Source organism: Suillus discolor (genome assembly GCF_016758755.1).
Source record: "Suillus discolor strain FC423 chromosome Unknown F5147scaffold_193, whole genome shotgun sequence".
Taxonomy (NCBI): domain Eukaryota; kingdom Fungi; phylum Basidiomycota; class Agaricomycetes; order Boletales; family Suillaceae; genus Suillus; species Suillus discolor.
Genome location: NW_024541440.1, coordinates 9,142 through 20,984, shown reverse-complemented (window position 1 = coordinate 20,984; position 11,843 = coordinate 9,142). Strand labels below are relative to the sequence as shown.

The window sequence follows — 11,843 nt, the reverse complement described above, 5'->3', positions numbered from 1 at the left end:
AATGATACAGCTTATGTTTGACGTCAGATTCAGACGGCAGCGTTCGATATTCCCGGCACAATTGACATTGAACGCCCACCCACGCGCAAACATTGATATTACTACACGGTTCCCAATGGAATTCATAACGGTTCGTGTTCCTTGACTCAGACCCTAGCTAGTGTGACCTAATTTAACCCTTTAGCCCGTCTAATTTTAACGGTGAGAACACGCTTCTTCCTGCAGGTTGGTTACACCCTGGATTATATATATTTCTCTCTAACATCGCGGTAAGGCTACTACACCATTCTTGCGCCGGATACCAACATTATTTTATCTTCCTTAGGCCCGTTGTCCACTACCAGCTCTGGTGGGCTACTTTGTGCTGCTCGCACTGCATCACTGCCAATGCCACCCTTGAACATCGAGGTGGGTTTTACTACTATTCTTATGCTGGATACCAACATTATTTTATCTTCCTTAGGACCGTCTTCCTACTCCCATTCACCTCACACGTCCGCTCGCACTCAGCTTCACCACTCTCGCGCTGGATACCAACATTATCTTATCTTCCTTACTCCTCACCACTCTCGCGCTGGATACCAACATTATCTTATCTTCCTTACTCACCACTCTCGCGCTGGATACCAACATCATCTTATCTTCCTTACTCCTCGCGCTGGATACCAACATTATTTTACCTTCCTTACCTCTCACGCTGGACACCAACATCATCTTATCTTCCTTACTACAATATGGTGCGTCATTATTTCACTCGTCCTCTTCTTTGACATCCTTGTCCTTGTTCTTTTCTCATTCTTGTCCTCAGTCTTGTCCTCGCCGTCTTCTTTTTTCTCCTCATCTTCCTCTTCCTCATCTTCTTCGTCCTCTCCATCCTCACCATCACTGTCCGGCATCACCTGCCTGTTGATTTTTGACACAGCGCACTTCACAGCAGCAACCCGCATGGCCTTCGCAATATCTTCCGCCTGCTTGAAGGTGCTCGAGTGTTTGTACACGTCTTGTATCATGCTTGGCTGGAAGCCTGAGCGGTTTGCAAGTCTCTCCACCTTTGCTTCAAAGCCGAACTGCGCGAACTGCGCAATATCTGCAGTGTGGATTTGAGGGTCTATGTGAGGGACCCTGGCATTGGCCTCTGGGCTGCCGTTGGTGGTGACGGCTCTCTCGTTATTTTCAATTTTGTTTGTCTGGCCATTGCAGGTGCCCATTTCCCCAAAAGCAGACTTGAGGGTGTGCAAGTGTGGTGTCATTGAGTATATTACTGTGTACTGTAGCTTTCATTAGCCTGAATTTGCTTCCCTGAATGAATATGGCTAGGAAATTTGAATGTTCTCAACCCACCAATCGGAAATAAAACCAACGGCGACTTGGTGCGGCAGTTAAACCAAATATTGAATAATGCTAGCGTGGTGGTAATGGTAGTTCAAAGTAAAACAGTCCCGACCCCTAAAACACATTTTTGTTCCCATTTCCCGCCACCCGAGTACACACACTGACTTCACCATCATACATGTCTGTCTTCGAACCGAAGACAGTCCTCACTCTTCTCAAGACTTCGACTGCTGTCTCCCCTCTCGAGAAAAACACCTTTGAAAAAAAATGGAGGGTTAGCGTGAGTGTCTCGGCAGCTTGAAGCACACTCGTTACACACAATTTAATGCCTTTACTGACCAAAAAAAAGGTAGAGAAACGAGTCAGTACATGGAACGAGGCACGCAGCCATATGAACAACCCACGTCCGCAGTTCCAGCTACAGTGGGAGTCCGAGATCGTTGAGTACGTCCAGTTCCTGTGGGAGAAGACACGAACACGGTCAAAGAAAGGCGAGCCCAGCAAGCTAGGAGTGAACGTCCCGTTGCTCGGGCCACGGTTTTTACCTCCGTCTTACCTGCATGTCCAGAAGCGCTCTGGAGGTGGAGCCATCGAGCCGACAACGCAATACCTCAAACCGCTCAACATCGTGCATCCGTTCTACTACCCACAGCTTGGACAATGTCCAAGATGTGGGTCCGACAAGGATACGGCTTGGGAAGGCTGGACGAGTAAAGGAGCTCGAGAGCTCCATGGGCTGTTCTGTGAAGAAGCAGCTCTGGGCACACAGCTCAGATGCAACCGCTGCAAGGAATCGTCGAAGGCGAAGACCAGAGGGGACACTGCCAGTGGTATGGTGGCTGGCATTGAGGGATACTGCTTCGCAACGACGAGTGCGATGTACTGGAAAGGCTGGGAGCATTGGAGAATCCCACGTGAGTCCCGCGCACAGCAGGTCGTCAGTGATCTGACGTATTCGACTGCGGCAGGTGGCTTACCTATATTTTTCTACCGCTGCGCATTGACACGCGACCTCTTTGACCTCCTCATCGAGTTACGGCCATCGTCGACCTCTGCAGGTCTCGAAGAACGTGTTAGGCGTGAGTACTGAGGTCCATTGTGATGGCCACATACCTGACTTAATACACTCACGCAGAACTCCATCTCTTCGAGCACAAGCGCAGGATGTTGGAGTACCTTGAGGCTGTCAGAGCTCGCGAATGCCAGAACGACTCGAAGAACTCACTCGGAAACTACTTCAACAGTGGTGTGACTTCGGGAACGTGCCTTCAAGCGTTTTCGGCACCCGATGACGCACTTGGCTACAGCGACAAATCAGTCTCTCGCGATACGATAACCGAGGTATTCATTGAATTTTCGACTCACACAAGGCAGATCGAGAGTGCGAACTACTTGAAGTCGCTATCAGGTAAGTCCAGCACTCGGATATTCCCTCACACAGCACTAAGTAGTGTTTGTCAGCAATATGTGCTTCTCTGGACAACACATTCAAAGCCGCAAACAAGGCGACACTTACCAACAAGGACGGCCAGAAGACGAAGGAAATCAAGGGCGGTATTCTCACTGTCTTGAACGAGGGCAATGAGATTATTTCCTGGGTAAGTACTGAGTCACTTTGACACATGGTACCCACACTGATCTGAATTTCTCACCAGAGGTTCTGTCAGACGCGCACTAACGCAGAGATCGCAGAGCTCCTGCTAGGCCTCAAGCATCGCCATGACGTCCTTGGTCTCCCACAGCCGAAAATGATGGTCGCCGACAACTGCTGTCACATTCGTGGCGCAGTGGCATCCGCCATGCCTGAGACAGAAGCGAAGCTGGACGTGTGGCATTTCAGTGCCAGGTAAGTAACTTCAGCATGAGGAGCCATTACTCTGGCTAACGGGAACCTCACCCACAAAGATATGTTGCTGCAATACTGAACGCAAGCAAGAGTCCATTTCGCAGTGCTATTGCTGCCGATATCTCAGGTGCAATCCTCAAGATGCACGCAGAACATGGACGTCCAGCAGAATACTGGGATCGCGGAGAACAAGAGCAGCGCCTTCTTGCAGCTTTTGAAAAGTGGGCTGAGAAAGGTGTGTGGTCAGCAGCGGCTCAGAAGGTAAGTCTGTCTGCTTCATCACGAGCAAAAATTGAGTCTCACACCATCTTTTTTTGCTAGGTACATCAAGAACAACTCAAACATGTCCGAAAAGGGTGTCTCGAGCGCTCGGATCAACACCTCAGGTCTGACGGCAGCCGTGTTGAAGGCACGCACAAAGGCTGGAACTCGTTGCAGCGCGCCCAACCAAGTGGGATTGTGATGCTGACTGCACTCGGTCACGACTTCGTCCTCCGTCGCAACATTCGGGTCGCCTTCAGTAGGCGTCAAATGACGCCCTTTGTCGAATTCACCCATGGCTCCCACCACATCCAACTATCTAACCACGTCGCAAAACTCTACAACAGACTGCGCGAGAAGGGCACACAGCTGCTTCCTCTCCTACCAGAACTCCCAGATGTCGACTCTGGCGAGACTTTTGGACTGGTTGCATCGGACAACGCAACCACATTTGGTGGGTTGCTCATCAAGGAAGAGACTCTGGACGCCGAACTCGCGCACAACTTCGAGGTTCACACTGATAGCTTCACTGGCGGGACTGTAGACTTTGCGACTGAAGCCAGCCGCAGCATCATGATTGAGGACTGGCAGATTGATCCCGCACTCCTTGATCAGCCTGCTGCACAGCTGCCGCGCACTATGGTGAGTGGGGCATCACCCATTTTTTCGTTGTTTACTGACAAACTTTTCTAGACGGCTTCTAACACTAACACTCTCCCTGCCGAAGTCGCACCTCCCTCCCTCATCAAACGCAAGGCCATTTGCATCTCGCCCAACTCCGACGACAAGTCAAATGGCGGGTCCGCCACTACAAAACGACCTCGGACTCTGGGTCCAGCCAGCACCAAGACACTTGATGGCTACTTTGCCTCAGGCCGTCTTCTGACATGGCATGGAGAGCCTCCCAGTACTGCCGCAGGAGAGGTATGTTTGTTCTCACCCCCAACCAACGCTACACCCGAAAACTGACGTCCTGGATTCTCGCAGGTCACCAGTCCGTTCTCGCCCCCGACCAATGATACACACCCAAAGGTACGTCCGTTCTCGCCCCTGACCAACGATACACCCGAAAACTGACGTCCTCCACCCCCGACCAACACTACACCCGAAAACTGGACGTCCTCGCCCCCAACCAACGATACACCCGAAAACTGGATGTCCTCCCTCACCCCCGACCAACGATACACCCGAAAACTTCCTCCCTCACCCCCAACCAACGATACACTGCAGGCTGCCAGTGCTCAGGCTGGCAACAACAACCCGCCAATCACCCCCGACCAACGATACACGGGCATCAATGAGGCAGGCCAGACCCGGTCCCAGCGCCTGTTCTCCATCGCAACGGGTATCGATCCTCGCTCACTCACCTTCCAAAATTCGGACGAGTTCTACCTGTTTATGAACATGCGAGCCGAGTTCAAGTGGCTGTCATACCAAATGACTTCGAAGCGCTGGGTGCTGGCAACGGAGGAGTACAATCACCGTCTCGTCGAGACAATGGGCCAGTCCATCATCCAGAAGAACCCACAGGCCCTCCTGCGCGCACTGGGTGATATTGAGCCCAAACTGATGAACCGCATCATCAAAGACGAGTATACCTGTGAGTCACTCAGTTTTTGCGTTCACTCTGTGTTTTTCTGACATCTATATCACAGCAAAGAGGAACAACGAGACATTCTGGCGCCATCATTGTTCTGTTGTGCCCCTCGTCAAGGAAGAGCGAGGGAAAAAGGTCAGTCCCCAGTCCAAGCCCTTGCTCACTGTTCACAATGCTGAACTTGCTTTTTTTTTAGCCTCGAAAGGCGCAGACGTGCTCGCGCTGCCAAACCATCATGTACCCTGGCCCCGAAAACTCGCCACTCAACCACAAGCGGGGCTACTGCGCTGACGGTGTCAAGCAGGTGTTGAAGAGCGGCGAAGACCTCCCTCCCTGGCCTCAGCCTCAAGGGCTGTTCTCCGAAGGTCGCACATTTCACCCACACGCGTTTTTGTTGGCTGTTCAGCGCGTCTACGAGCGCGTCTTCATGCAGGGACCGGGAGAGATGGACTTGCTTGAAACGGAGGCCTTCGCGAAGCTGCTTGCATCGCGCACTGAGATCCGCGAGGATGGTGCAGTGCTTTTCCAACTGTTCACCAACTTTGTCGTTGACCCATCCACCCCCCGCGAGCGCATCGTCACCCACAACGACAAGCAGTGGCTCAGGATTAATTTCCTCCAGCAGCAGCAGCTGTAGAAGTCGAGATATAATTTTTCCCCCCGCTATATGATAGTTTACTACAGTCCCAGTCTTTCCCCCTCGTCTTCCAACTAATGTTTTTCCGAGTTTTGGGACCCGTTCTAAGGTCTATGAGGGCTGGGGGTAGGTATGTTCTCATTTCATTCACTCGTTGCTCGTCGTCCCCGCCGTCGCGTCGCCGTTTGCCTTTGTCGCCTAGGGCAAAATTGAACCGGTCACGTGACGTCGAAACTCACGTGCTTTCGAAAAGGTCTGAACGGTCCTGCGGTGTTTGAAAAACGGTCAGACCGTTTGTAAGCCTCCCCTTCCCATGGCGCAGCTGCCGAGCTATATGCCGCTTTCCAATTTTTTTTCATTAAACTTACCTTGTGCTCTCAACGCCACTCCCCTGATCTGCGTCCATTGTCTCATAATCGTTCGGTCTAGCTATACTTACCCGAGGACCCTTACCGTTTCGCGCTTATATATGTACAGCCCAATATGTACTCTTATACGGACAGCGAATTATATCCAGTTTCCCGCTCCAAAGTACCACAGAAGCCGTCTAAACGTGTCCAACGTCTCATCACTAGTCGAAACATAGTACTATCCTTTTCCTCTTGTCTTGTACTAAACCCAACTTCGATCACTTTCCCCTTCGAACTCACTAAGCAGCCTTATATATCGGAGCCCACCGCGAGGGGATTGTTTTGAACACCCCTTTTGCACCCCGAGTTTGATTCGTTGATCTACTACTGATCTTCTAGTCTTTCTCTCTAGTACACGGTCATTAGACCCTTTATTCTCGCCAATTCCAAACCTCAGCAGCCTCTTGAATCCAGCTCAGAAGACATACATAGTATCTGATCCTCGCTTTCGTTAAACGAACCTACCATCACCGTCGCATCTCACTCGCACCACTCCTTCCCTACCTTGCCCGCGCAGCCACAGCCGTTTAATCTCACTCCGCGCTTCTTTCCCAAACGAACGTCTGTTTCATCTCAACCTCTCCCTGTGAACGTCACACATCACACAAATATCTACTTGTCAATCACGCCACCCATGTCGAACGCAAACAAAGGAATTTTGGCAATGCCTGGCCCTAGATCTAACAAGGCGCCTTCGTTTGACGGCGAAGCGTCCGAGCTTATCGAGTTTCTTGAATTCTTCGAGGACCTAGCCTCCTCCTGTGCACTCACGGACGAACAGAAGTGCAGGACTATCATTCGTTATACGGACATTCTCACCAAACGACTCTGGGTCACGCTAACGGGATATGAAAGTAGGAATTATGGCATTTTCAAACAGAGCATTCTGGCAATGTATTCTCGAGCTGAACTGGACATACGCTATACGATCCAGGACTTGGAAGATGTCGTTCTCAGTGCAGCAGACTCGGACATATCCACGGAAACAAAACTCCTCCAGTATTATCGTCAATTTCGTCCCATTGCCATCTGGTTAGAAGCCAACTCAAAGATCTTTATTCACGAGCGCAATCAGTACTTTTGGCAAAGCCTACCCCGCTCCGCACGAAGAGCTATTGACCGACATCTTGAGCTTACAGAAGCAAACTACACGAGGGACGAAGCACCTGATTTTGAGAAAGTTTTGGAGGCTGGGCGATTTGTATTTTCGGATGATGCGTTCAATGATGATCTAAATGGCGAACCCATTGCTAGCCGCTTCAAATCAAAATGCGATTCTCGTGGATCAAGGCCGAAGCCATCGCATCAGAATTGGGATTCAGACGAAGAAGATGAGAGAGACGTACGACGAGAAGTACAAACCAAGCGCGTCGCATTCACTCCTCCCCCTGCACCTGTCAAATCTACCATGGACGAAGTCGAGGCACTTGCTCGAGAGATGCATGGTCTTGATATAAGCCATGCCAATTATTCGGCATGTTATACTCGACTCGTTTACCTCGCTCCCATTGCTGCTAGTATCTGGGCCGCTCCTTGCACGCATCAACTTGGCCAATGTGTCCACAGCTACTCCCATATTTGCTCCGCCTCCCCAAACGCAATACAACGAGAACCTGCAGCAAGCGATAGACAGGCATGCTGAGACCCTCGCTTCATCCCCTCCATCGTCGCAGACATCATCAGCAACCATTTCTTCTAGTGCTTTCATATTCGAAAGTTATGTGAGGATACCATATCCTCTACGCCCCGACCATTAAGAACGTTCGAAACGGTTCATCTGTCCGAACCATCCACGTGACTCATTGATGCGAAGAAGCACCACGCTTCGCATCCGAGTCACGCGGCATTCCTTCTCCCTCACCTTCATTATCTCACTATCGTCGACAGCCAGCATGGTCTCTTATTCCTTCTTACATGATACCTTCGTTTATATCGACTCTCAAACACACTCTCGTTACTGTTTCCCCATTCTCCCTTCACCGTACCGAAAACTGTCAAAACCGCTATGCGATTCTCGTCACTCTGTCCAAACCGAACCCTTTCGTACGCCACTCATTCACTGTCTCGTATTTTCTCGCTCTCACTAGCACAACCTGTCAGGATTCAACGCCACTTACTCTGCCTCCGTTTTCACCTAATCATTCGCCCTAGCCATACCCGAGGACCCTTACGGTTCGCGACTATAACTAGCCCATGTACATTTGATATCTACAGCGAGTTTCCCGCTCCAAAGCACCTCAGAAGTTGTCTAGAACGTATACAACATCTCATCACTCGTCTAAACACTGACTTCGTCTCGTATCTAACCTAGCTCCGTTCACTTTCCACTTAGCAGCCTTATAGGTAACAAGGTTGAGAATATCTGTTAAGAAGTGAGTCATTCACTGATGGATCACACCAACAAGTACGGGTCCAATCTCTTCACAGCCTGACAAGTGGTCTTTCCACATCACCTTTTCCTTTGAACTTCCAGGCCATCATGATTGGTGCCCAAATACCTCTGGCTCTCAAAATTCCAATCATAGTTGGCGCGCACCCAGTTTCCAAAGCCATTGCAGTACTGCGAGTCGATGGGCTCTCCCCATTTTGGAAAATCTGCTATGGCCTCCTTCTCGAATTTTATATGGTGATCCGCCACCCATAACATGGCGCCATCGACATCCGTATCAAGCACGTGCATGATAACCGTTACTATATTGTGACTGCAATCTCCACGTGCTTGCTCTGATGTAATGTCCTATAATATCGTGCAATTTTGATGAGTGTCATTTGTGATATGGTCGTAGACACTACTAACATTGGCGAGAATGATCATGTTAGTGGATGCGAACATCATATCCGGGTGCGAAATTACTTCATCTGGGATATCGAAGCTTAGCTCTAAGAGGGCGAATGCAGGCCATGCGTGGCGCACGTCAAAATATCTCTCGATGTCAATAGCTTGTTGCACTACGCCCTCTAGATAGTCATCGAACGCCACGATGAATCGCTTCTGCGATTGACCACTAGCGTTACGTATAGTACGTTCCCAGAATCTGTCGGTGTGACCTGATGTTGAATATTAGATAGCAAATCACTCACTGGCGAGCGACTGCTCCGCCGACCCACTCTCCTTTGGGACGTGATGGCGCAGAGCATCCATTACGACATCATTTTGTTAACGGACCTCGAGACATCTGAGTATTCATCTATGACAGATACAAGATTCATGAAATCGCACGCGCTGCGAACGTGTTCTGTATGAACTCCTCAGTAAGTCCTCGGCTTGTATTTTATAAGGCTTACCTTCAGTTGCGATTGGGTAGGATAAACAACTAAGAAGACGACGTGAGTATATTGTCATGCTTACTATGAGCCATGTCTTACTGCGATCGAAGGCTTGGTGTGCTTTGGGGCTAAAGCCTGCAAGCCAAGAAAGTGATTCAGCACAGACTTTGGAGTGAGACGACGGGGAAATGGCCATCTTGCGAAAAAGTCAGGTATGAAGATTTTTTCAGCGGTTGGTCGCATTCATTACCAGCATTGACGGTCACCAATCCCCCAGCAATTTGTTTCTGTAAGCAATTAAATGTAGTCGGAGTGTTCGCTGGCGCATTCATTAGAGTCTGCCCAGCTTCTTTGAGGTTGTCTGAACTACAACAAGATTCTGCATTACTTTAATATTGTAGATGTAGATGCGGTTAGGTCGGTATGTAATTATGAACAGGTTTGTTCTATCGACATCTATGAGGTCAGCATGTACAGCGAATCAATAAAATTAATATTCCCCGTGCTCTAACACGATCGACAAAGATCTGGAACGAATTGACGTTGTTGTGCTCTAACACAACTCGTCCGGCGTCGTCTGTCTTCCCTCCTTGATGCTCAAAGTAAGCTCGTCGTCATCTCTTGTCTTGAGGGAACGGAGATGCGACTCAGAGAGGTCCTCCAGTACGATCAGGGCACTTTCAGCACCTGAAATAGTCGTAGCGAGAGGGTCACGAACGCGCTTCCTAGGCAGTGATCCGACAGTTACGATGGACCCCGGAGTCGAATTATCTTCTGCACTCAAACGGAAGAAGAAGGCGACGACGACGCTCAAATTAGCGACAATTACAGACACGAAAGCCTAAAGCATGATCAGCAGCCCTCGAGGTCTATACGCTGATACCGTACCTCGACTACACCAGCCATGACCTCCTTTGTCCCTCCATTAGAGAAGATGTAATATACATGGGCGAGACTGACAATCGTAGTTATCATCGATGCAGAGAAGACGGCTAGTACCCGGATTTTTTGCGGGCTCGACGATCTGATTCCGTAAATGAGGGAGAATGGAGCGAAGATGAGGACAGTGTCTCCTAGAACGCCGGCTGAAATACTACGTCAGAAGACCGATTTATTCGATGAACAATAAACCCTCACTGATTATCTGCGCTATTGCAACACTTCTGCCGAGATCGCATTGCGGATGTGGTTGTATTTTCCAGCCGGACTCGGTTTCACAAACCCACAACAATTGTAAAGAAAGTAGAGCCCATACAACGCCGAAGGTAATGGCAGTGGATATGAGAGCCTTCCTGATAGAAGTTCCCGGGACTGTGAGTCGCACAACGGTAAACAATATGGATAGCCTCGATGACCTGTGCGTGCACATCAGCCCCGCCACTTTTCGATGCCACCGCTAGAGCGTCGGTGTCTTACCATATGACTGCGTAAAAGAACTGGGCAACCCTGATGTAGAATTTGTAACGTCTCTCAAGTATAAGAAGAAAGCATAACGTACATATAGTATAATGCTATCCTTGTGTCTTGAGGGTACCTCTCTGCGTTTCTTCAGCAAGATGTATGCGACATAGACACTGGGGAGACCCTCACCGTAGTATTGCAGATACAAGCAACCGGAAATTAATAACATGAAGTTGAATACCATGGCGAGGGCCGCCCACATATAGTCGATCCACAGACGACGCTTCCGCGTACGAATACACAAGCGAAGGGATGTGTCAATGGCTGCCACGATCGTGAGGACGATATCTACTATTACAACTAAAAAGCAGTATTAACTCGAGCGACACAGCAAGTCAAGCAGCCAGACTCACCTTCGATCGGTGTCAGTGTGGGGCCTGAGGACGACATGATACGTTCTCTGGGGAATTAAAATGGACGAACTGCATAATATGTATGCGTTGTTATATGAATTTATACCTCCTCAATCCAAAATATATGAAAGTCGTATTTGTGTCGACTTGACACCCTCTATAAATGTTTCCTAATTTTTTCACCCCCCCCGCGTCGGCTAAACGTTAGCATGGGAGGAACGAGCACGCTCATCACACAGTGCTGTCGCAGATCTGATGGTCGTCCACTATGTAGAGCCCTGCTTAGTTTTAGTTACATAACCCTTGCGATACACATTTCCTTAATCGAAGGCTTTCATAAAGATACCGCATGTCTCATATGCATCTTGCCAGACACTAAATAGCCTGTGCCGATCAGTGTCATGGATGTATTACATACGATAGAAATTTAGAATTTCCGTACCTGTCAAGGGGCTAACGCTGCAGGTTAAGCAGTGCACCGCAACAGTACTTGCAAATACTGCCGGTCTGCACAGACGAAAGATCAGTTCCGACACCATGATCATCATTAATGCTTGCGCGCTGGCAGAAGCCAACCAAAAGCCTGCCATGGCCCATCAGATGGAAGAAAATCACGAGGACCCACAGATCAATTATTGGCTGAGACGAATCATCGAGATCGACACCCTGCAAAACACGT

The 11,843-nt window shown here is 49.5% G+C and overlaps 1 protein-coding gene across 1 annotated transcript; it reads left to right on the top strand.

The window, feature by feature from the left end:
- Nucleotides 1–1,510: 1,510 nt before the first annotated feature.
- On the top strand, nt 1,511–5,673 carry F5147DRAFT_782255 (uncharacterized protein; the record flags this gene model as incomplete). Its single annotated transcript, XM_041442740.1, has 14 exons — nt 1,511–1,612; nt 1,682–2,246; nt 2,301–2,411; nt 2,468–2,673; nt 2,707–2,740; nt 2,794–2,930; nt 2,988–3,178; nt 3,238–3,439; nt 3,500–4,081; nt 4,133–4,363; nt 4,427–4,471; nt 4,670–5,039; nt 5,095–5,171; nt 5,233–5,673. The coding sequence occupies 14 exons, from the start codon at nt 1,511–1,513 to the stop codon at nt 5,671–5,673; spliced, it is 3,294 nt and encodes a 1,097-aa protein (XP_041284599.1).
- Nucleotides 5,674–11,843: the final 6,170 nt, after the last annotated feature.